This window comes from Chelonoidis abingdonii, chromosome 6 (assembly GCF_003597395.2).
Source record: "Chelonoidis abingdonii isolate Lonesome George chromosome 6, CheloAbing_2.0, whole genome shotgun sequence".
Taxonomy (NCBI): domain Eukaryota; kingdom Metazoa; phylum Chordata; order Testudines; family Testudinidae; genus Chelonoidis; species Chelonoidis abingdonii.
This window is the reverse complement of record NC_133774.1, coordinates 58,562,724-58,589,454: the sequence shown is the minus strand read 5'-3', so window position 1 is coordinate 58,589,454 and position 26,731 is coordinate 58,562,724. Positions and strand designations below refer to the sequence as shown.

At 45.0% G+C, this 26,731-nt stretch overlaps 1 protein-coding gene and 1 long non-coding RNA gene across 2 annotated transcripts in view; both read right to left on the bottom strand.

Annotated features, from left to right (window-relative positions):
* Positions 1–26,731, bottom strand: part of LOC142046981 (uncharacterized) — a 318,894-nt gene that overhangs the window by 140,568 nt on the left and 151,595 nt on the right. The window lies entirely within an intron of this gene.
* LOC116827401 (uncharacterized) overlaps positions 1–26,731 on the bottom strand; it is a 156,353-nt gene that overhangs the window by 85,930 nt on the left and 43,692 nt on the right. The window contains exon 5 of the mRNA XM_075067465.1: positions 9,679–9,779. Within this exon, the coding sequence (XP_074923566.1) occupies positions 9,679–9,779 (101 nt within the window). The remainder of the gene's footprint in view (positions 1–9,678; positions 9,780–26,731) is intronic.

The following is a 26,731-nucleotide window of genomic DNA, read 5'->3' as shown; positions in this document are numbered from 1 at the left end:
TTAGCTCTTGAGGCAGAACAGAGCCAAAGAAATCATGCATCCATTAAGCTAAAAAAAACCCACGTTCACACACAATTTAGTGAATTCAGTTTGCTCTGGAATACTTAAAATTCCCAATTTTTAACCCTAGCCTTGTTTTCAAATTATTCCATTCTTGCTTCAAGAACTTAATCCCTCACTGCAGCTGTAAACCTCTCCATGTGGCCTGTACATACATTTTCAAGACCTGCAACAGTGCTTTTACAGAGCATAAAATTTTCAGATATTAACCACCATTATCTCTTTTAAGTAGATAATAAAGTTGTAAGTAGGGACAGACGAACCAATACAGAAAGAGCAAGACAAACCCTGGAACATGGCCCAAAGCTCAAACCCCAAACAAACCTCTTTTGAGCTTCTGAAAAATTAGGGAGAGTGACCCTTACCTCCACCTCTCACCTAAAGAAAACTGAGGAGATTTCAAATGGTCTCTACAACTCATTTCCACCAGCAACAGACACACATATGCTATTTATTTGGAGACAGATATTGGGAGAAAATACCCTGCTACACCTTTACTGCATCTGGTCTTTGGTCTGACAGGGAGTCATTGGGCTGCTTCTTCTGGTCCTCTAAGAACATCCTATAAACCTGCTGCCTTTTCCTTAATTTTATGTCAAATGGATGATTAGTCTATTGCTCCTCAAATTCATATGGTAGTGAGCCAGCAGCCAGTCATTCTTCATGGCAGTAATCTACCAGCCAATTGTCAGGAGGACATGCAAATGCTTTGTACAATATTGATACTTACCAGTGAGTTAGTCCTTCAATATTTAAAGCATTCAGCCATGAAACACCTCAGCATACTGTGGGCCAGTCTCAAATTTCCTTGCTTGTGTTGGAAAATCCTGCTATTAAATATCTAACCCTAAAACTCCTGTCTTCTACATTTTCCAGTTTTTAAAATGATTTTCAACAACATGCATCAATATCCCACTCCCATTATGAAATGTCTTGGAAAACTTGTTCCAGCCCTCTTGCTCCTTTAAAAAGCCTGTATTATGCAAATATATAAGTATATATGGATCCATTCATTAGGAGGTGCTCGTTCTGGCTGCATTTTGTTTAAACACACTTTTGTCCCCATGAATGGATGCTGTTGAATGGCAACATTTCAAGAACAATTTATCCTGGGAATAGATTTACCAATGTACCCAGAATAACTTGTATAAGATATCTGACAGATATTCTGTCTGATAGAATATCAGAGAGGCTGGTTGTTTTACATATTTGTAATAGTTAAAACACTGATACTGCAGAAGAGGGGGCCTTCCTTAATCTTGTCATTAGCAGCCAGCTGGAATGTCTACAGCTCTTGGAAGAGTGGTTTATTTAAAATTTTGCTCACTGGGATAGAATCTCACATTTTGCTTATCTGAGAGCAACATAATAAAATGTACACCCAACAGTCTGTCTGATTTGGCAGATTTTGAGTGCTTCCAAGTAGGTATGGCAGTAAAGATGTGCACTGAAGTCAAAGTGCAACCCATTGCAGAAGGCACACACAAGGCCTTCTGTGACATGGTGCACTCACTGCCTCACTTCTGTAGTGGTGGCCTCCACACCAGCCCCAAATAGGTGGAACAGAGAGGGAAGTACTGGGGATAGGCTAGGGGAGAGATCACTATTTCAGCTGTAGAGTGAATCTGCAGCCCCAGGGAACTATGCGGCAGCCCTAGGTCTGGGGGTGGATTATTCTCTCCATTCCTTCCTCCTGACCCTGCTTACTCCTCTGCATAACATTCCTTAGGGAGACGAGCCATTAAACAGAACCCAGATGAATTAATCACAGAATCAAATAAATTAAGTGTACATTATACCAACTAATCCAGATTCCTGCCAATGCAGGATTATTCTGGTTTTAAATGTCCCAAACAAAGGACTTCCCTTTGGATGACTATGATCAAGGCTTCCCTCCTACTGGCCCCTAAGCATTGTCTATACTAGGTTTTGTTCTGGAAAATTCTCCACTGTTGCTATTACAGGTGCAGGTCCACTGGTGATGGCTGTGTTTAGACAAGGTGACACTGGTCATCAGCATATTTTCTGCTGCTTGTGAAAAGTTTAGACAACATCATGCTTAACACGGCAGCAGTTGTCTGGAGTCATTTCTGCTCCAGCAATCCCACTCTTGCTATCACCAATGGTCTTGTATCTGTGTTAGCAGCAGTGGAACTTTTCTCATAAAACAAGCCTCGTGCAGACACATCCCAGGACTCTGCTTTTGACTGTTTTATGTTGCAGAGTAATGATCCTATCCAGGACTAAGAGATTTGTCCCGAGGATGAGACAAACCCAGACCAACCAACAGATAGTATGTATAAAATTAAAGAGGAGTTTAGGTCTTTTGGTTATCAGTTTTGCATGTGTATTCTTGAATGTTTTGTCTTCAGTACCATCACCCAAGTTAAGAAAATTAGATCATTTCCCTCCTTTTATCACAATATTTCCCTGTATGAAGTGTTATCAATATTATGTCTGTTAGCTGCAGCCTTTTAGTTATAGCCATGCCTGTTAGCCTTGAATATTTAGAAAGTTAAAACCAATGCCAATATGTTATTACTACAAAGAGGCTCTGCAAGAGTAGAGATCTACCTGTGCAAAGCAACTTGCTAGATCAAGGCCTATTTTATATCTAAAATTACTATATTTTGTTCTTCCATATTCACACTTCCTTATGCTTTCTAGGCACCATGTTGCGAATGAGGTACTTGATCAGAGAGCAAATCTAGGGTCTGATCCATAGCCCACTGAAGTCACTGGAAGGATGCCAGTTCAGCTGTGTGGACTTGATGTCAAATGTTTTGAAACTAGTTTTCTGTCTTCTGGAAAATATTCTGGTTTGGCAAGAATTTGTGTATAGAACTTCAGTTCCTTAACATGCTTAATTGACAATAGAAGGGAGACAAAGCATTTAAAGGTTATTGTAATTACATCTACTTACATTTTCTTTCCATTAGCAACATTTTGTTAGCTTTCCAAATTATGCAGTGTTGCTTTGACCTATTTTTTTAGATGCCTGAAAGGATAATAAAGGATCTGAAAGGCAGTAATTTTGGACTTAAAGTTCGAACTTTGAATGCTTGTATTTTTAGTACATAATCTAAAGGATGCTTGTAGAAGGAAAAAAGTAGATCTAGGTCAGAAAAGTAAGAGAATTGTTTGGGAAAGGCAACAGCTCTTCATGGGTTTTGTTTTCCATTCATCTTTTATTTTTCCCAGTACACTATTCCTTTTCAAATTAATAAGTATGCAATATCACTTACAGACCAAAAAAAGCTATTATTAGTACAAGCATCAGTAGGGTTTTATAGTCTCTTCAGATCTTGTGAATATTTCAAATGTAACAATGAAAATACATGTACAGTAAAGGCACCAAACTAACATAAAATGATATAATGATTTGTTCAGAGGTGGATTCTAATTTGCTTCTTGGAGATTTCCAATCCAAAGACTATCTGGTTATACGTTAGTCTCTTAAGAAATATTTGGAATTCAGAAATCACAAGGCATGCTAAAGTTCTTGGAAACTATACGTCAGCATTAATGGCTGATGGCTTCTCTAAATGGAAGAAAGGGCCACAGAGATATCTGACCAACACGAAGCAACTGTTCTAAAGAATGCAGCTTAAGATTTTCAAAGTAATGCACACAGCTGTATTAAGAGAACAGAGAAAGCAGAGACTAGAACAGTGGAGTAACAAATACTCCCATGTCATCAATTCTGCATGAATGATTTGCTCTGAAAACACATCATGATTGAAAATGTTCTTGAGTTAATTGGCCTTAAAAATAATCACTGATATAAAAGGTTTACTAGCTGATAATCACAACTCTCAGGCTTGTCCTTATGAGATTTAGAGTTTCAAACAGGGAGAATGTGAGTTTCAAAGAATGTGAATGAGAGGACAATTCTCTGAATTCAAGAGCATCTTGAATGAGAGCTCTTATGTTTGCTTCTTAGCATGAAGAAGTTTATTTGACAAGGTGTTATGTAAATGAACATATCTTCTTTCTTGAATTTATTTTGCATTGTAGGGCCTGATTTGCTCCATCAAAGCCCAATGGAAAACTAATATTGGCTTCTGTAGGGCCAGGAGAGGGTGCTACTTGCAACACACGACATGGCTTGTAGTTACCACCTGTAGTTAAGGTTGTCTGACACTTCCCGGCATAATATCCCGTTTTCAGTTGCTTAAAATCCAGAGGTCGAGGAAGTAGTTTTTAATCCTCATGAAAAAATGCCCAAATTTGGCCAAGTTATGAGCCTTTGAAAAATTGCAGTTCATACATGCTCAGTAGAGATTTGTTAGAGTTTATCAGCTAAATTCTCTGAAAAGTCCATCTGTGCTGAACAGGTTTATCCTCTCATAGCTATCAGTACTACCCAGACTGTGCATGTGTCATCCCCACAGAGCAACTGAGCATGCTCCATGCCACAGCTTTATGGACTGAGCAGGACTTTCTCTGCTGTGGACTTCTGTGGAACCGGGCATGGGAACTGAAAGCAGGGAGACTATATTTCCTTGGTTCTCAATGCTTCCCCTGCTGGTGCCCAGGCATTCAGGAGAAGGAAGCAGATGACTCAAATGCAGAAGGTACATGAACCAGATCAGGGGGCATGGCAAAGGAGTGAATAGATTGGACTAGGAGTCAGAGGGATGGGGAGGAGGGAAAGCACTGATGAGGAGCCTGGGAATGGGCGGACTGGGACAAGGAGCATAGAGGGAGACAGAGACTCAAATTGGAAGTCTAGAAGTGCAGAATGGCACTGGGTTGAGGATCCCTTAGGGTGGAAAATTGGACTGGCTGGGCAAGGAGATGGGTTGAGATGAGAAAGTGGGGCGGGATAGAGCCAGGACTGGAATAGGGACAGACCGGAGGGGACAGGGATAGATGGGTGTGTGACCACTTGAGCACACTCCCTCCAGAACCTGGACTGGAACCCAAGATTCCTGAGCCTCAATATTTCTCTGCTGTCCACAGATATCTATGAAACACACTGGCAGAGTGTGTGTCTCATCCCTTTCCAGCCCCTAAGCCACATATAAGATGACTGCTTTCATTTGCTCTATTAATTCCACTGGCAGAAGTCTGCACTTTGGATCTAAAGGCTCTGATCTGGCTGATGACCCCTTGACACGTGGGTGTCAATATGCTTTCACAGGATGAAATATCTGTTTTTTATAACTGTACTTAAAAAACAATTAGGAAAATCCACACAAAAAACCTATCTTAAGAGAACACTAAGGTTGCAAAATCTAGCACCCAAAAGTAAAACATCACCATTATTTAGCTTGCTTGCACAACCAGAATCTGCCCTCTCCCTATTTGTATGCATTCTGATATACTCCTTAATTACATACAATTTTTTTCCATAGGACCTCTGCCTCATTCAGTGCATAAAGATGGATCATGCTCTGGGGATGAATCAAGACTGGGTAGTGAAGGAGGCTGTTTGTAGGATCTGTCTCATTTATGGCAGAAGTTAGAAGGTATGTAGTGAGAGTGCCAGGGGACTGCAGGAAGAGAAAGTGGCGGGGTCTCCTAGTTAAGACAGCTGAATGCTGTCCTGGAGAAGTGGATTCTATTCCCGCATCTGCTCTGCCACAGAGTCCCTATGTGATGCTGAACAAGTCACTTCAACCAGACTTTTCAAAGGTGGTCATTAATTGTGTGGCTAACTTGAGATCAAGGGGTCTGACTTGCAGAAGCTATGTATTCTCAGCTGCAACTGAAGTAAATGAGAGCTGTGTTTTGAAGATATAAAATGTTATATAATGCTAAAAATAAAGGCCCAGGGCATCTCAAAGCATTCAAAATGAGTGGAGACTTTTGTCCTTCATCTCTCTATGCTTCAGTTGCTCATCTGTAAAATGGAGATAACGCTACTCCTTCATCTCATAGGGATGTTGTGAAAATAATTTTATAAATTTTTGAAGCACCTGGATACCGTAGTGATGAGCGCAATAGGAAAGCCTATGAGGAAGTTAATAGTTATTCAGAGCAGGGTTTAAATGGTGTACAGTATATAAAGCATAGGGCCCACACATTGAACAATATGGATAAACCAAAATACAGATAGGACACATTCAGCATATACTGCTCATCCTGTGTATTGAATGAGACTAGGGTCCAGTGGCAAAAATAACATTCTTTTAAAGTAATTTTTGTGCATAGTATTTAATTACACAGATAATTTATTAGTTTCTCAGATTAATTTATAGAATCCAAATAGGCAGTGTTAAAGTATACTATTAAAAGTGCACGTCCTTCAAGCATATAATTCTCCTGACTCATCAAAATCCCAATGGGTCAAATCATGCCCACCCAACATGCTAGTCACCTGTGCTCTGTGTGCAAAAAATGCACAGATGGATTACAGCGAGCAATGGGAAACCATCGACTTTAATAGGAGCAGAGTTAGGATGGCATTGAGCACGTCTGAAAGCCCAACCTACAGTGAATTTCAATTGACAGTTTCTTCCAAGTCATGATATCCCAAGACCTGCAGTACCATGCCCAGGACTCAGGACATTTGTGGTATGTCAATATAAATGCCTCATGTCTCCAAGTTACTTCCCAGACCTTGTCCTGCATTCATTCCCCAGTGCTGAGACAACTCAAAGATCACCCTCACAGTCCCAAAAGCTTTGCAGTAGAGTTTAAGAGACACAAAGTAGAAGTCTGTGTAAATTGGTACTGACAGAGGTTATATTAACTTACATAAGAAAATCCCTGTGGGTTTTTTAGGAGATGATGCATTGGCTTGCTCTCTCCCCTTTCACACCCAGCCATGCCAGTGAAACTGCTGAGTCTCATAGGCTCATCATACATTGACATCATACACAGGGCCATGGGGATTGAGATGTTACTGTGTTCGCTCAGCCCCTTTTCCTATGACAAAATTCTGGCTAAAGAAGCACGTTTTTCACTCCTCTCATCTGCTCTGTGAGAGAAAAAAATGGAAGGGATAATCAATGCCCTAAGTAGAAACAGATGCAGGAGTAATTTCCTTAGCATTGTTTTTCAAGCATCCACATGAAATATTCTCAGGTTAAAAGACTACATAAATTGTTTGTGGAAATTAAATTCAACATATGGTGGGCAGAAACTACAAGGACAGGGTGGGGCTGGAGGAATGGTGAGAATGCATGTAAAAGTATATAACATGTTTAGTCTCATCAGATAAATCTCCTTTTACAAAGACACCTCACTATTCTCCTAGGAAATGTGTCATCTATATTGACCAATAACAATGAGAACAGCAAATATGAACTGTTCCTATCCAGAACATTAGGTCAGCAACAGATGTAGGTAGATTCCTACAGAATGCATGTCCAGAGCGAAGGATATTTTTAAAAAATGGCAGAAATCTACTATCTATTCTTGCCTTATCTGCAACAGCTGAGCAATCTTTCGGTGCCACAAGGAGATTGAAAACTTGGCTCATATCTAGCATGGACAAGCTTGCCTTAATCACATTGCTCTTTTACATGCGCACAAGGACATCAACATTGACAGTACTACAGCGAAGCAACCATTTGCTGAAAACAACTGTCAACGTTGTCAAGTTTTTGGAACCTTTAATAATGTGATTTGTGTGGCAAAGCTGGTATCGTTCTGTTTATCAGCTGTAGTAACAAATTTCCATAAAGGGGGAAATATGCAGAAGTGTGCTTGAGCTGCATTTTATGTTACCTGCTTCTGCCTGACATACAAAAGAAAAATGAATGAATTATGAAAAATACATAAATTAATGAATTACAGCAGTGTGGGTTTCCAACACTCAGCTGGAGTCATTTCAAGAGTTCTAGCAGATTTGTTACAAAAAAGAGAAGTCCAAAGATTTCCCCTTTCCCTGAAAACCCACTATTTTTTGAAAATTCTTTACCTTTTCCTTTTACATTAACCCTGCCATGGTACCTGTGAGGAAATAATGATTCAGAAAACCTTTCAGAATTCAACCTCCGTGTACTGGTAATTAGAAGGTTGGATTTCCAAATGCCAACACTAAGGGCTCAGTTCTGCTATCTGATATCCTAGCAAATCAGCTACAGCACTTGTACAGTAAGCACACGTCTTCCAAATACATGGGGATGTGTATCAGAGGGTGGGACTGAATCCTTGCTATGGATTAGTAGCTCATGCCTAACCTACAGCTCCCCCTGCAAGTCCTGAGCCCCACACAGTTCTGCCAATGCACCACAAATCTGATCTTTTAGCTCCTCCTACTATTCAAATTGTAGGATCTCTCACACAGGTCTGCCAATGCCCCTCAGTCCTGAAATACAATACGCCTAGCAATTCCCCTTCTCATCCTTTCCTAGATACTTAGATTTAAAACAAATAAACAAACAAGCAAAAAACCCTTTTGTCATATTCCCACTGCTATTTCGGCTGTTTATTGATTCTATATACATGAAGTATAGACATTTTTTAATAACAATATGATAATATGTGAGGTTTTGTCTGTCTGCTTATCTATCCTACTTTCTTATACCATGCCCATCAATGCTGTATGTGGTCACATAATATCTCATCGCACCCCCTTTCAACCTTGGCTTTCAAAAAAAATTCTTCCTCTTCCTTACTCCTCCATTCTTTCAATAGTGATCTGTAAAAGAATTTGTGATGCTGAAGCAAAATGTTAAGCCACCTCTCTCTATGGGTATCCCATCTTGAACTCTGGATGTATTAGCAAGAGAGCTTTGAATTTGCTCCAGTCATTCACTTCAATCTGTAAATTAATACTGCAGACCCTTCAGGAGTCACTGGGCACGTAACTTGCGTACTGTTCCGATGGAATACTAATAAGTTATGATCAGTGCACTAAATGAGGCATTTAAGAAGGAACTTTCTCAATATCATCTTAATCACAAATTCTAAAGATTCCTTCTACATATCAGCTGCAGCCCTGCTATCTCAGCTATTCTGATTGATTTTTCTAACACATACTTGCAATGTCTGTGAGATATCTCAGTACATGATGTACAATTATTGGTATTTATCTTGAGCTAAAGAAAGGGAAAGAACTATATGTATTGCACACATCTGGTTCAGAGAGTTTCATAACTCCCAAGAGAATCTTGCACTCACTGTCAAACTGAATGGTGTCTTTCAGTTAATTTGTTTAGTGGCCAGGGACAACAAAAAAATTCTCTTGTCCATAGCCAAGGTTAGTCAGCTGTATAATAAGGACTAAAGCTTTTGCTTCTACACAGACTCAGGATACATGGACATAATTTTGCTACAGATAATAGGAAAAGTATACTTTATAGAAGCTTGAATAGGTAGTCACTCAGCTTACAATACGATGAATTTCTAATTGTTTCTAAAGTTTAGGAAGGATAAAATGGTTAATCTTTGTGATGACAAAAGGAAGCAGAAAATAAAGTGACACACTCGAATGAACTGTGAGGAAATAAAGTGCACAACATGTGATAATGCCATGACTCTGTGTTATTGCGCATTTCTGGGCTGAAAAGATATGGCTTGATGGGTAATTTGTCATGCTGTGCAATAGAGAACAGTAAAGAGACTTCAGACAGAAGAAAATTACACAAATAGTAGGGTGGAAAGGTATAATTGAAGATGGCAAAAGATTGAAAGAAAGACATTTAAAATTACTGTACTGACCTAGTAAATGCACTTGGGCGTGGAATCCTGGCCTCAGAAGAAGTGGCATTAAACGACTGCAGGCTGTGACACTACTACAGGATAATGCCAATCTTATGGAGCTTGTAGAGGAGAAAAATACAATACACGTTGTAACTGAACAAAATCAGACCTGTTTTTTTGCATGCATACATATATGTAGGAGCTGAAGCTCTTGATGAATTTTCAGTAAGTGAAAGTTTACTCAAGGCTAGACTGATACTTTTGCTCACACTGTGCCCCATGAACTCCAGTGGAATAAAGTATAATCCAGCATGAGGGCATCCGAATCTGGTTTAAAAACTGTAGATCAATTGATTTCTTTTTAACTTTTCTCTACTGTCCCAAATACTTTTATTTCTAAAACTCAGTAATGTTATTTAGATATATGGAACTGAAATCTTACCTCCTTTTTTGTACATTACCTAGGGACCCATCCCCTCTTATTTGTTTCACCTGCATTATAAGTGTTGGAAACTGTAGCTTCCTCTTCATTTTTTTGCTGGAGAAGTGGAATGCAGCCTCCTGCCAGGGAAGAGGCAGACATCCTAAACCCAATGATATCACAAAATCCATATTGATCTCTTGGGCCTACAGCAGCAAGGCCTTCAAACAGAAACCCCTTTCCCATGCACGTTCAGACTACTGGCTCCCTCTGCATAGCTCCTTATCACTTAGCTGTGACTGCCCTCAGACTTTCCCTTTAGGATGGTGTGGGGGTTTCATGACATAGAGGGGGAACCTGCACAAATTACATCAGACTCTGTCTGCAGTGAATTGCTTGAGTCTCTCCTTCAGGGTTGTGGGGATGGAAGAATCCAGTGAGGTGAAGCCAGCTCTAAACCTTGCCCCATTACATGGATCCAGATCCCCACAGACCACCTCCACTCCTTAGAGGCTTCCCAGCTCTTTCCCATACCGTGCCTCCCACTGCCAGATCTCTCTTCTGGTCTCCCTACTCATGCTGATGGAAGCAGAAGGGAGACCTTAAGACAGTCATTTAATCTTGCTATGCTTCAGTTTATCATCTTCGAGGATAATAACAATATCAGTAGGGATAAGGATGATAACACCTACCCTATGTTACAAGGGTGCTGTGGGATAAATGCATTAATAACTGATCCCCACATAAATATTATGGTGATGACAGCCACTATATAAATAGCTAAACAGATGTTCAACATGTACTGAAATGAATGTAAATGCTTTGTATCGTTTGCTATTTTTTCAGCCTATTCATTGATATATTGCTGAATAACACATAAAAGAAATCCACTGTCTGCACACTGATGGAGGAGATAGGTTTCCCTTTCAATTTAAAGAGTTTTTAATTAGACCTACGCAGCTTTTCACTGTCACTGTCAACAAAGATTACTGTGCACTCCCCCCTCAGACCCATTTGGCCCATACTGGCGGTTGTTCCCAAAATGAGCTTTCACAGGTTTGTTGCTGCAGGTACAGTACATTGGAACAATCAAAAAACCACTTCTGGCTAGCAGAAGAGTGGTTTTAAAGTTTGCCAGTTTCCTAAAGCAACCCACCCTGCATGGAGCCTAAACTAAAGAAAGCCAAAGCAGCTGCAACATGAGCAGATATGCTAAACCATTTTGCTACTGTACAAACATTTAAACCATAAAAATAAATAATCTAAACTGTGAAGCTGTAGCTACCCTATTGTCAAGTTAAATAAATATTGAAGAATAGCAGAGATCCAAACAGTAATTGCTATATCATGACCTATGCTTTCCAAAAGGCCACTTCCAATGCATTTAAGCACTAACTGAAGGAAGTACATTAATAAAACGAGTTTCTGTGTTTATCAACCAATTTGGCAATGGCCAGGGGCCTGTGCCAACAAAATTTGCTAGAGAATCCACCCACCATTGCAGAATTTTGCTGCAGGATATCAGCTCTCATTATTCAAAATAAAGTATTTTTTTTAGCCTTATAGTTGCAAAGAAAACAACTGAATGTAAACTCATGAGGTGATGTGTGCCTACGTTTGCAGGAAAAGTAAAAAAAAATAGCTCTTGTAGGTGTGAACTGCTCCACTGATTTCACCTGTTGAATTATCTCTGGAACATAATAATGATAATTTAAATGGTCAACACTCTCAACCATTTCACAGCTGCTTATTTTTGCAGAAACATCCAGTTTATCCTGCCTCAACTGCCTACAATACCTTCCCAGGTATTAAAAGCCCCAGCTTTCCTTTACCTAGCTGCCAAAACCTCTATCTTTTCCTCCAAGTTTCAATACCAAAGTCTGCAGCACAATCAATAATGAAAATGTTGGGTAGTGTAAAATCAGTGGAATGCAATATTAAAATAAATAGCACAGGGATACTGTACTGCTCATATTATTTGTTTTCTGTAATTAATTTAGTAAAAACCTCCATTTATAATTTGCCTGAAGCTATTGCAGAACTTCCAGCCTGATGCAACAAAAAACTGAGAATGTTGCCGCATAATTTAGGTCAAGCTAGTCACAGAGTACACAGGGCCTTGAAGACAATGTCTCATAGCAGACCAGTCACAGATAATATTTTTTATTCAAGTCCCTGGGCAAAATTATTCCATGTTATAGTGTGCTTATATGATCTTATCCATTTCAAAAACAGTGATCTTGATTGAAGTTTCAAAGACTATTGTATAAGGTGTATGAAAGTAACAGAGTATAAGATCCAGTTCCTCAGCTGGTGTAAATTGGTGTCACTCCATTGTGGAGTAATGTCAATTTACAGTTAAGGCTCTGAGAGTAGAGAAAAACTAGAAAAATGTACAGGGAATCATATATTTCCTATAAGTAACCTCACACACAAATAGAGCCAAGGAAGTGATGGGCATCTTCTGCAGCCCTGAGAATTGATCATCTTCCATCAGCCACAGGAGTCACTATTGACTAATCGGCAGGCAGTTATAACCACAGCACTCCTAACCCCTGCAACAAATTACCACCCCCCTCCACCTACTGAGCAATCAGAGAAGGAATTGGTCCTCAGCAGGATTTCTCAGGTGCCTACAGGTACACTCTAGCCCTAATTTATATAACCATATCTTTAGAAATAAGCCATAAATTGAAGTGATGCATTATCATCATATGAAAGAGTTTGGCCTTCAACATTTTTTCCTCAATGATTAAGTATGAAAAATCTGCTACACATTAGAGAAGGTTCTTTCATGTTTATTTTACAACTGGGAGTAAAATTTTCACCATGATTAGAACTGGCAAAATAATAACGCTTTATGAAATGCTTGGACTCTCCTTCTCTCCCTACCCCACCAAGATTTTTTTCTTTTTTCAGAAACAAGATAGCTTTTACTTGGGAGAAAGAGTGTCATTTTCCTTCAAAAAGTTGTTTGAAAATGATGAACTCTCTATGTATTTGGCTAACATCCATCCAGAACTAATTAAAAAAAAAAAATCAGGATTTTGGCCTGTGTCTCTGTTTGACTATATTCACTGGCCAAATGGCAATGACATTTTGCCCTTAATAGAACTGCTGAATTTGCATGAATCTATCATTTTTTCAATTGAAGAGAGACAAGAAATGCCTACATCTAGGTGGTAATAAACTGACCTCATGGCTTTATATTTTAAGCAGGGTGGTTTAAGTTGGTAGAATAATTCAGCTGGAAAAATGGTTGCAGTCTGCAAGGAGTTTTTCCTCAAGGGACAGAGTCTATCATGTAAATTGAATAAAACATAAACAAAAAATTCCCCAGCTTGAGGCTCAGCTCAGTCCTACCACACTTGATCCAGAGCCCTATCTTCCCAGCAGCATTTCCCCACCCCTTTCTTGGGTAGCCAGTCTTATAGCTGTGGCTATAAGTGCAAGGGTGGGAGGAAGCTGAGCTGAAGTTAACCCTTTGGTCACTGATATTCCTTTGGTCACAGGTATCATACCAATCACAGTTGGTACCTTGTAATATGAATAGGGAGTGAATATGGAGTTTACTCAGCCATGGTGAACAACTGTAACTGAAGGCCTTTAGAGATTTAGTCTATTTGGACTGAGGAGACATCTCTAAGTTTATTTGTCTGTATATGCAAAGAAGGATCAATTACTTGGGATTTGAAATGACATACTTCTGGCCTTTCTGACAACTAATTTAGAAAGGACAGTGAGCAGTAGAGAGCTGAGAGTGAAGGATATACTTTCCAGACCAAAATGTAGTGTCTGTGCCCACCTGCTGTTTTCAGGTGCTGGCTTGGCAGCAGTAGTGAAAAAACCTTTGTTAGTGACCGCAGAAGAGCTGCCTCAAAACATCTGAGAAAAAATGTCTGTATTTTTATACCACAGTCATTACCATGGTATCTTATTGTGGACTTTGGCCCAGATCCACAAAGGGATTTAGGTGCTAAAGCCTAGATTCCTACAGCCAAGATTTGCTCAGCATTTCAGTGCCTAGAATCCCTTTGTGGATCTGGGCCTTTGTGACTCTGAAGAGTCCAGACATAAAGGATGTCTAAAGCCATCGTGAAGAATAACTCTATAAGGCATATGAAGCCAGCAGGAAACGCAGTAATGGAAGCCACAGTGCTAGTTAGCCAGCTTAGCAGACACTGGATGAATATAATCTAGAAGGTGGGGGTACGGCCTATTTATGGAGCATTCTTATTACTTTTATATGAAAAATTAGGTCTCCCTACTTAATATAGATTTAAAAGCTGTACCACAAGTGATAACTAAAGAGGGGGTAGGGTACGCAAAGAGGATTACAAAATAATCTGAAGATCTCCACCAAAACATGTCAGAATAAGCAAGAAAGACAGAGAAGTGCTTAGAGGACCACACTAGTGAAAAATAAATGTAGCTTTATTCCTCATGTTATAAACTAGATTTTCCTATACTGAATAAAATAAACAATATTAATAATACTTTTCACAAGTATAACACCCTTTACCTGAGGACTGCTGTGCACTTAAATATATAAATATAATAAAATATACCTATCTCCTAGAACTGGAAGGGACCTTGAAAAGTCATTGAGTCTAGACCCCTGCCTTCACTAGCAGGACCAAGTACTGATTTTTTGCCCCAGACCTCTAAGTGGCCCCCTCAAGGTTTGAGCTCACAACCCTGGGTTTAGTAGGCTAATGTGCAAATCACTGAGCTATCCCTCCCCCAAAAGCTTAATTAACATTACTTAATCATACCATTATCCTTGTTAGTCAAGCTATGAAAACTGTTCATTGGGACATTTGGAGGGGAGGGACAAGATAGTTCTGCCATCTTTATAATAAGGCAGCAGTGGTTCTCAACCAGGGGTACAGGTACCACTGAGGGTATGCAGAGATCTTCCAGGGGGTACATCAACTCATCTATATATTTGCCTAGTTTTACAACAGACTACATAAAAAGTACTAGTGAAGTCAGTACAAACTAAAATTTCATACGACTTTTTTATATTGCTGTATATGCCACTGAAATATAAGTACAATATTTATATTCCAATTAATTTTTTTTAATAATTATATGGCAAAAATGAGAAAGTAAACATTTTTTCAGTATTAGTGTGCTGTGACACTTTTATCTTTTTGCCTGATTTTGTAAGCAATTAGTTTTTAACTTCAGGGTATGCAAGACAAATCGGGCTCCTGAAAGGGGTACAGTAGTCTGGAAAGGTTGAGAACCACTAGCTGAGACGGCTCCAGTGTATTCTCAAGCATTTCGGTATACAGTCAGCCCCCAATGCATTATGAAAGGAACGAATGTGCATTTTAGCAGGTTTCCATTAATATAGAAGATTTTTTAGAATCAGATTCCTGTCTGAATTTTGCTCACAGTTTTTCATGTAACAACATTAATGCTACATTGCCAGACAATGACAACAATAAACATGCGCTAAGTAAAAAGGAAGAAACAATACCGTCATCCAATGGACAATGCTGTGTTGGCGGCTAAAGAAGCTCACTTTAGTATATAGTGTTCTTCCTAGTGGGATGTCTGATTTTCTCTGAAAGGCTAACCAGGGCAGATCAATGTATACTTACCTCTTCAGAAGGCTAAAAGGTGTGTAATGCCTGAGTATCATTAAAAATTTACTTGACAACAGGCATAAAATGGCCATGATTAGATGACCCTGGTAAGCACTCTATCTTTCCATTTTACACGTCATATATAATATATATAAACTATTGTATATACTGTTACAGTCACTCCAGCTTCATGGCAGCTGATGTCTTATACATGTTTGGGAGGGAGGGATCAATTAACTACGTTATCTATAAAGCTATGCCTGCAATTACTAGTACTTCACAACTTATCATTAGTGCATCCGTCAGGATTTTCGCAAAGTAACATTTATTTAGAGGTTAATCAAAATTCTTAAGGCTGTCATTTATTATAATCTGATTTTGGATAATTGTCCAAATCAGAGGCTCTTAAAGGAAACAGTCTTGTCTCAATGTCAGTGAATATGTGCATTAATGAAAAAACACCACACAACCCTCAGAAAAATGGAATTACATGCTATAAATAAATGGTCATTGAACGTCTCAATATTTCAAAATATACCAATTCTATCTGAGATTTTTCTGAGATGTCATTTAGGGGCACATTGTCCCTGGGGCCTGCAGGGGTGTAAGGAGGTATATGGGAGAGAGTAAGATGAAATACACCTTTCTACTCATAGGAAGGTCCAGGGGAAATGTGCAGGGACTGCTTCATCATACCAGCCCCAGAGGTACATGTAGTGGGGGAAATAGAGGCAAAGACAGCGCAGCCTGTGTATTCATTCCTTTGCACTGGGAATCTCGGTCCATGGGCCTGGTCTACACTACACGTTTATACCAAATTTAGCAGCGTTAAACCGATTTAACCCCGCACCCATCCACACAACGAAGCCCTTTATATCTATATAAAGGGCTCTTGAAAGCGATTTCTGTACTCCTCCCCAACGAGGGAAGTTGCGCTCAAATCGGTATTGCCATGTCGGATTAGGGTTAGTGAGGCCGCAATTCGACGGTATTGGCCTCTGGGCGGTATCCCACAGTGCACCATTGTGACTGCTCTGGAAAGCCATCTGAACTCGGATGCACTGCCCAGGTAGACAGGAAAAGCCCCGCAAACTTTTGATTGCAGAATACCAAGATGAGAGTAGCCCTCACAGTTGAGAAGCGAGTGGCAATAGCCCTCTGGAAGCTTGCAACACTAGACAGCTACGGTCAGTCGGGAATCAATTTGGAGTCAGAAAATCTCCTGTGGGGACTGCTGTGATGCAAGTAGCCAAAGCAATCACTAAGCTGCTGCTACGAAAGGTTGTGACTCTGGAAATGTGCAGGTCATAGTGGATGGCTTTGCTGCAATGGATTCCCTAGCTGTAGTGGGAAGCTAGATGGAACCCATATCCCTATCTTGGTGTTATGGAGCTGGGGGTTCCGCCTGCTCCCTCTGCTTGGACCCCACAGTGCTTTATCCAGCCAGTAAAACAGAGTTTATTGGACAACAGGAACACAGGTTACAGCGAGCTTGCAGGCACAGTCAGGACTCCTCCATCCAGTCCTTCTGGGGGTTCAGGGTGCTTGGATCCCAGCTAGGATACCCTGAATTCTGCCCCACAGCCCCAAACCCAAACTGTCCTGCCTTCCTCCGCCGGCCGAATCCTTTGTCCCCTTCTCCTCCGCCCAGGTGCTCCCCCCTCCCCCTGCCGGGCTTGGGTTACAGGCTGAGCACCTGTCCCTCACCTAAGACATCCCCTGCTTTCCCGTTCCCCACACAGACAGTCCCTACTCCATCACACCGCTCCCCCCCGGAACTGAACTGAGCGGTCACTCTGCCCAGTGACCTGGGGAAGTTCAGGGCCCCTCTCCGGACAACGCGTCCGCTATCAGGTTGCACATTCCCTCACATGGACCCGGTCCATGTCATAGTCCTGCAGGAGCGGCTCCACCTCAGGAGCTTGGTGTTGGCTCCTTTCATCTGGTGCAGCCAGGTCAGGGGAGAGTGGTCGGTGTACACGGTGAAGTGTCGCCCAAAGAGATATGGCTCTAGCTTCTTAAGGGCCCACACCATGGCCAGGCATTCCTTTCTCGATGGCCGCATAGTTTTGCTCCCGAGTAGCAGCTTCTTGCTCAGGTACCCAATGGGTGTCTCTCCCTTTTCATCCTCCTGCATTAACACACGCCCCAGTCCCGTGTCTGAGCGTCGGGTGAACACCATAAAGAGTTTGTCAAAATCTGGGTTTGCCAAACTGGGCCACTGACCAGAGCCTCCTTCAGCGCCGGAAAGCCTCCTGGCATCGCTCCGGTCCAGATTACCTTGTCTGGCTTCCCTTTTTGCACAGTTCAGTGATGGGGCCGGCTATGGCGCTAAAGTGGGGCACGAACCTTCGATAGTACCCCGCCATCCAATAAAGGCCTGACCTGCTTCTTGGTTTGGGAGCAGGCCAGTCTCTGATCACCTCCACCTTGGCTGGTTCCGGCTTCAGGCAGCCGCTCCCACCCGATGGCCCAGGTAAGGTACTTCAGCCATCCCCACCTTGCACTTCTCAGCCTTTACGGTAACCAGCCTCCTGGATTCGGTCCAGATTGTGTAACCTGGGACACATGGTCCTCCCAGGTCTGGCTGAAGACGCAGATGTCGTCAATATAGGCCACGGCAAAACTCTCCATCCCCTCAGTAGCTGATCCACCAGGCGCCTGGAAGGTGACCGGCGCTCCCTTGAGGCCAAGGCAGGTCAGAAACTCGTAGAGCCCCAGAGGGGTGATAAAGGCCGATTTCCAGCCTGGCATCTGCGTCCGCGGCACTTGCCAGTAGCCCTTGGTAAGATCCATGGTGATGAGGTACCGAGCACCTCCACTTGTCTAGAGTCATCAGGCCTGGGCATGGGGTAGGCATCAGATACGGTGATGGCATTGAGCTTTCGATAGTCACACAGAACCGGATTGACCCATCCTTCTTGGGACCAGCACCACTGCGAGGCCCAAGGCTGGAAGACTGCTGGATCACACCCAAAGCCAGCATGCCCTGACCTCTCTTTCCAGATCCTGGAAGTTTTACCAGTGACCCGAAAAGGGGAGCTTCTTATAGGGGATGTGACCCGGTCTCCACCCTCGTGGACAGTCAAATTAGCATCCAGACGGTTTGGAAACAGCTGTCGGATATAGATGCAGCACCCCTGATCTCAGCGTGCTGGGCAGGGTCAGCTGATCAGGAGGGGAATCGCCTCCAGGGGGGACCCCGCTTTTGTCCCAGGGAATAGATCCACTAAGGGTCATCTCCCGCCCCTCCCAGTTGACACATGGCCAACACCAACATTCCCCCTGTCATAGTATGGTTTCCATGTTCACATAGTACACCGCGGTGATGTGCCCCGGTTTGCAGCTCCACCAATAGTTACCTCATTCAGTGCTTGATTACTTGAAGGGTCCTTCCCAGGCGGCCTGGTGTTGTTTCCCTCATGGGGATGAGAACCCATCACCTGATTCCGGTGGCAAGCCGGGCCCGGGCCGTCGCGGCATACACGAGAAGAGATTAGATGACCCTGTAGCACTCTATCTTTCCATTTTACCCACGTCATATATAATATATAAACTTGATATACTGTTACAAGTCACTCCAGCTCATGGCAGCTGATGTCTATACAGTTTGGGAGGAGGGATCAATTACACGTTATCTATAACAGCTATGCCTGCAATACTAGTACTTCACAACTTATCATTAGTGCATCCGTCAGGAATTTCCAAGCATTTATAGAGGTTAATCACATCTTAAGCTGTCATTTATTATAATTGATTTTGATAATTGTCCAATCAGAGGCCTTAAAGGAAACAGTCTTGGGTCTCAAATGCAGGAAATATGTGCAGTATGAAAAAAACAACCAACACAACCCCAGAAAAATGGAATTACATGCTATAAAAATGGTCATTTGAACGTCTCAATAATTTAAAATATACCAATTCTATCTGAGATTTTTCTGAGATGTCAATTAGGGGCACATTGTCCCTGGGGCGCCTGCAGGGGTAAGGAAGGTATATGGAGAGAGTAAGTAATGAAATACACCTTTCTACTCATAGGAAGTCCAGGGGAAAGTGCGGGACTGCTTCATCATACCAGCCCCAGAGGTACATGTAGTGGGGAAAATAGAGGCAAAGACAGCGCAGCCTGTGTATTCTTCTGCACTGGAAGCTAGTCCATGGGCCTGGTCTACACACACGTTTATACAAAATTTAGCAGCGTTAAAACCGATTTAACGAGCCCGCACCCATACCACACAACGAAGCCCTTTATATCTTATAAAGGGCTCCTTGGAAAGCGATTTCTGTACTCCTCCCAACGAGGAAGTTTGCGCTCAAATCGGTATTGCCATGGTCGGATTAGGGTTAGTGAGGCCTGCAATTCGACGGTATGGCCTCTGGGCGTATCCCACATGCACCAGTGTGACTGCTCTGGAAAGCCATCTGAACTCGATGCACTGCCCAGGTAGACAGGAAAAGCCCCGTTCAAACTTTGAAATTTCATTTCCTGTTGGCCACCAATGGAGAGCTCACCAGCACAGGTGACCATGCAGAGCTATCAGCACAGGTAACAATGCAGTCTCCGAGAATCGAAAAGAGCTCCAGCAGGACCACGGGAGGTCTGGATCTGATCACTTTATGGGAGAGGATTCCGTGCTAACAACTCCGTTCCAAAAAAAGATGAAAATGAAATGAAAAAACATTTGAAAAAATTTCCAAAGGCCCAGTGCAGAGAGGCACACACCAGGGATCTCAGTACAGAAAGCAAGCTGTTCGAAGGGAGGGTGGCTTACAGGGAATGAGTAATCAAGGGTGGTAGGTTCATCAAGGAGAAACAACCAACAGTCACACTGTAACCTGAGCCATGATGAAACTGATTTTCAAAAGCTTTCTAAATGCGCACACGCTTCTGGTGTGCTCTTCTATCGCCCTGATGTCTGGGCTGCACGTAATCAGCGGCCACGACTGTTTTGCCTCGCCCCCACCACCGCCATAAAGGTCCCCCCTTACGTCCACAGAGATTGTGGAGCACACAGCATAGGCAGCAATAACAAATGGGGACATTGGTTTGGCTGAGTGTCTAGCGAGTCAGCAATGTGTGCCAGCGCGCCTTTAAACGGCCAAATGCACATTTACCCACCATTCTGACTTGCCAGACCTGTAATCTGAACAGCTCCTGACTACGTCCAGGCTGCTGTGTCTGCTTCATGAGCCTTGGCATCAAGGGTAGGCTGGGTCCCCCAGGATAATACAGGCATTGTCAACATCCCTCAACTGTTATTTTCTGGTCTGGGAAGTAATTCCTTGCTTGGAGCTGTTTTAACAGAGTGAGTGTCCGAACATGTGAGGTCATGAACTTCCCCGGCTAATCCACGTGGATTTAGTGAAACGTCTCTTTGTGATCCACCAGTGCTGCAGCAACCATTAAAAAGTACCCCTTGCGGTTTATGTATGGTGCCCGGTGCTCCGGTGCCAAGTGTTGAGGGAGAGGGACTGTCTGTGTGGGGAACGGGAAAAGCAGGGGATTTCTTTGGTGAGGGACAGGTGCTCAGCCTGTAACCCAGCCCGCAGGGGGAGGGGGGAGCACCTGGGCGGAGGAGAAGGGGACAAAGGATTCGGCCGGCGGGAGGAAGGCAGGACAGTTGAGGTTTGGGGCTGGGGCAGAATTCAGGGTATCCTAGCTGGATCCAAGCACCCTGAACCCCCAGAAGGACTGGATGAAGGAGTCCTGACTGTGCCTGCAAGCTCTGCGGTAACCTGTGTTCCTGTTGTCCAATAAACCTCTGTTTTACTGGCTGGATAAAAGTCACGTGGGGTCCAAGCAGAGGGAGCAGGGCTGGAACCCACAGAACCTCTGTAACAACTGGTGCAGTGGAAGGGAGATACGCACCGTGACGGCGGCTTCCTGCAGTAAGTGACTTGGGGAGCAGTAAAACGAAGGTGGTATGTAACCCTGGAGTGTGTGCCCGTTGAGAAAGGAACTTTGCAGTCACAGGGTCCCCGGGGGATTTGCATGCGAGCAGCCCCAGGGCGAGAGTCTGCAGCTCCGACCCTGGCAGAGAGGTGGTGACCTCAAGAAGGGTGGTGCACTAGGGTCCCCTGGAAACCGTGGGAGCGGCGAGCACGCCCGGCGTGAGTGGCGCAGGAAGATGTCGCCAAGCTGCGCAGTGTGAACCTCGAGCTGTGCAAGCAGAGGGCTGCGCACAGGGAGACTGACCAAGCGACCAGCTGATTGCCCAGCTGGAGGAGGAGAAACTGGAGCCCTGTCTCTGAAGGGAAGCAATGCCTGGCAGATGTAGCGCAGTCACCAGTTGTCTGGTCCCTCCCTTGAGTGGTCATGTGCCGGCGGATGAGGGCTTCCCTAGACCCCCCTTCCTAGGCCTAGGGAAGGGCGGGGAGGCGCCCAGCGAATACGCGAGGGCACCGTGACCCCTCCACGGCCGCAGGGGATCCTGCCAGCGAACTCACCCCAGCAGGGGATCCTCCCACGGCAACGCTTGACATCCGCGGGCTGGAATAATGAAAGGGAGCTGAGAATGGGAGGAACTCCAGTTAAAGAGCAACGAGCTGGAGGAAGAAGGGAAACCAACGTAAACATGAGGAGAATCAGCGTAAACGTGAGGAGAAACCAGCACCAGCGTGAGCTGGAGGAGAAGGAGAACCAGCCGTAAACATGAAGGAGAACCAGCGCCAGCATGACTGGAGGAGAAGGAGAACCAGCGTAAACATGAGCTGGAGCTGGCCCAGCTGAGGAGCCGTGAGGCCCGGCTGCGGAGTGAGGGGGGACCCAAGCCTACAACGAACTTTGATAAGCGCTTGCGCCCCGGCGGTAAGGAGGGGAGGAATAGAATACCTTCCGACGGCCTTGTGAGAATGACCCTGCAGAGCTGCACAGGGTTGGCCCTGCAGACAGGATCGGCAGTTTCTCACCCCCTTACTGGACTCCAACAGCCGTGGAGGTGTACAGCCAACTGAAAGGGTGGAGGCGGGGGACTATGAACGTTCAAGAGCGAGGGCCCTGCTCCAGCGAGTTGGGCTACTCCTGAATGTACCGGAAAAGGTTCCGGAGTCAGCGTAAAACCCGTGAGATCACCCTACCTACAACTGGTCAACCGGGCCCGGGGTATGCCGCAAGTGGACAGCTGGGGCCCAAACTAAAGACGGACTTGCTTTGACCTATTTCATACTGGAAGCACGCTGTAGAGTAAAAAAAAAATCGTGCCCGTCTGACCTGAGGCTGTGTTGAGGGACCAGAAGCTGGATGAACCGCGCAGCACACAAGGCAACTTGCCAACCAATTGTGGACAGTCGGGTAGGGGATGGCAGCGGAGGAGTCTCGAAGGAGCAGCCCTGCCTCAACGCAGAGAGAGAGTCCTCATGGGAACCTCCAGCGGGGCCTATGGGAAGAAAACCCCCCCAAAAGGGGAACATCAGTGTCAGGTCCTCGACCACTCAAGGGACCCACGAGACATGGGCTGCTATCAACATGTGGCCAACGAGGCATCATACGGGCCCAGTTGCCCCAAGCTCAGGGACAGACCAAGCACACCAACCCGCAGAGGGTGGACTGGGTAAAAACCCAATCAGAAGACGGGCACATTCTGGGAAAGGGGGGCTGGCACATACCACCTATGGGGGAGGAGGTCCCAGGTCCAGCTCCTTTGGGGGGCTGGAAGCTCCAGCCTCCGGTTCTTAGTTTTACAGGTGTGTGCGGGGCTGCCCCTCCGGAAAGAGTGCATGTTTCCGCTGAGGTAAATGGGAGGGAGTCCATTGGTACTGGGACACGGGTGCAGAGGTGACGCTTGCCCGGCCCGAGGTGGTGGGGTCAGATCGGATGTGCCCTCGACACCCACCTGACCCTGATGGGCCGTGGCGGGACCCATTCAAGGTGCCCGTGGCAAGGTACACTGAAGTGGGAACGGCCAAGGAGGGCCCCAAGGACGTGGGGGACACCCATATTTGCCCACAGACCGTGTAATGGTAGGGACCTTGAGGACTGGCTAGTAACACTCAGAGTGCCCTGGTCTGATCGTAGCCAGAGTCGGAAAGGGCAACTGCACCCGACAACAGGGAGGTATCGGCCCGAGGTGCAGGACCCTAACCTGGGGGCGGGACGCACCAGGGGCAACGGCTCAAGAGACCTGCGGCCCAGACCCAGCCCAGCAAGAGAGGAGCGGGTCCCCATCCCTGTCCCAGCTGCTGAGTTTCCAGGCGGGTTGCAGAAAGATTCCCTCCTTACGCGGAAGCCCACGACCGGGCGAACTTAGTGCGGAACAGACCCTGAGAAGGTTGCAAGGAAGGTTTCCTGTGGGAGAAGGGGTTCTGTACCGAGAATGGGCTCACCAGGGGAGGCAAGAGTCATGGGGGATCAAGGAGCAGCTGGTGGTCCCCAGAAGTTTCGCCACACGCTGCTACCTGGCCGACATGACTCCCTCTCGCAGGAACACAGGAAATCCCGGCGTACAGGCAAGGCTGCTACAGAACTTTTACTGGCCTGGGGTCTTACTATGTCGAAGTACTGCCAATCCCTGTGACCCTGCCCAGAGGGTGGGGAAGGCCCGGGAAAGGGAAAACAGCCTTGAGGCTTTACCCATCATAAAGAAGCCTTTCCAGAAGGTGGCCATGGACAATAGTGGGACCTCTCGCAAGATGACCCGGTCAGGAAAAAAACATCCTGGTGTAGGTGGATTTGCCACTCGCTACACCGAGGCGGTGGCCATTGCCTCTATTGAAGCAGACACATGCAAAGATGCGCTGCGAAATTTCAGCCGGGTGGGGTTCCCCAAGGAGGTCTAACGGATCAGGGTCAAAACTTCATGTCAACCTGCCTCCAGTCCAAGGCAGAAATGTGGGTGAGCAGCACAACTGGGCCTCAGCGTATCACCCAAGTCCAACGCGCTGGTGAAAGGTCAACCGGGACACTGAAGATGATGCAAAACATTTAGAACCAGCACCCTCAAGGATTGGGACAAAATACTTACCTCACCTGCTGTTCGCGTACAGGAGGTACCTCCAGGAGTCTACCGGGTTTTCGCCTTTCGAACTGTTGTATGGAAGGCGATAAAGGGGCCCTGTAATAAACGTTTGTCTCAAATCTGGACTTAGAGTTCAGCATCTGAGTGTTTACTGTGAACCTTCCCCAAGCTTATACCCAGCTTGGATCTATCTCGCTGCCCCACCCAGACAGGAAATAGCGCACTGCCTCGCTATGGTCCCCCCAACTTTCCCGGGAGAAACCTCCCAAGAACCCAGACCCTGGTTCCTATCTCATCCCCGCCAAGCTTCCCCCCCTTTCCCTGGTAGCCGGTTGTGCGTGCTATTTACTTCATCCCTTGAAACAACCGGAGAGGCAATTAGTTCCCGAGGCTATGCATTCACCCTAGTCCGCTCACACAAGAATTCCCCCCTCTTTGTCCGTAGCCTTTTACCCGCCCTGGGACAATTAGGAGAGTGAGACACAGAGGTTTGGGCTTTTCCCTCCCCCCTCTAGGCCTGTCACGATATAATACAGGCTTGGCCAGAATTCCTCTTCCCCTGCCTTCACTAGGAAAAGAAACTTCCACCAAGTTTTTTTAAAAGAAGAAAACTTTATATAAAAAGCAAAGAAATACCAAAACCTTAATACTATCTCAAGAGATCAATACAGGCTCTTGCTTTAAAGAATATGAATAAACAGTCTGATTTAAATGTTAGCCCCATTTAACATCAGTCCACGCACGAGTACACCACACACATGTAAATACAAATCAACTCATCACAAGCCGACTTACTTTGTTTTCCTTGTACTCACAGGATTTAGGAGAACTTTGAGAAGAAGATGGAGTCTTAGGGATTTAAGAAAAAACGTGTTTACTCACAGCGGATAGGAAAACAAAAACCCAAGAAAAAAAGCCAAAAACCTCCAGAGGTTTCCCACCCTTTCCTTTTGATCCTGTTTCCTGATATTGTCCGCTGGTCAGGTTGTTTGGTTCTCTTTGTAAACCCTTTTACAGTTAAAAGAAATTAACCTTACCTTAACCTATCTCTTTCTAATGACGGCCCCTGGACTGATGATGAGAGATGAAGGGAGGGAAGGCACTCCCGAGGGAGGACGTCCAGTGGATGGAGTATGTCCTGACCCTCCGGGAAAGACTGGCCGACGCTCCTGGGCCCTGGCCAGGGAGAATCTGGCCCGAGCCAGAGGAAGCAGAAGGTCTGGAGGACCGCGCACGGCCCGGGCCCGGCCTTTGCCACCGGGAATCAGGTGAATTGCAGAATACCAAGATGAGAGTAGCCCTCACAGTTGAGAAGCGAGTGGCAATAGCCCTCTGGAAGCTTGCAACACTAGACAGCTACGGTCAGTCGGGAATCAATTTGGAGTCAGAAATCTCCTGTGGGGACTGCTGTGATGCAAGTAGCCAAAGCAATCACTAAGCTGCTGCTACGAAAGGTTGTGACTCTGGGAAATGTGCAGGTCATAGTGGATGGCTTTGCTGCAATGGATTCCCTAGCTGTAGTGGGAAGCTAGAGAACCCATATCCCTATCTTGGTGTTATGGAGCTTGGGGGTTCCGCCTGCTCCCCTCTGCTTGGACCCCACAGTGACTTTTATCCAGCCAGTAAAACAGAGGTTTATTGGACAACAGGAACACAGGTTACAGCAGAGCTTGCAGGCACAGTCAGGACTCCTCCATCCAGTCCTTCTGGGGGTTCAGGGTGCTTGGATCCCAGCTAGGATACCCTGAATTCTGCCCCACAGCCCCAAACCCAAACTGTCCTGCCTTCCTCCCGCCGGCCGAATCCTTTGTCCCCTTCTCCTCCGCCCAGGTGCTCCCCCCTCCCCCTGCCGGGCTTGGGTTACAGGCTGAGCACCTGTCCCTCACCTAAGACATCCCCTGCTTTCCCGTTCCCCACACAGACAGTCCCTACTCCATCACACCGCTCCCCCCCGGAACTGAACTGAGCGGTCACTCTGCCCAGTGGACCTGGGGAAGTTCAGGGCCCCTCTCCGGACAACGCGTCCGCTATCAGGTTGCACATTCCCTCACATGGACCACGGTCCATGTCATAGTCCTGCAGGAGCAGGCTCCACCTCA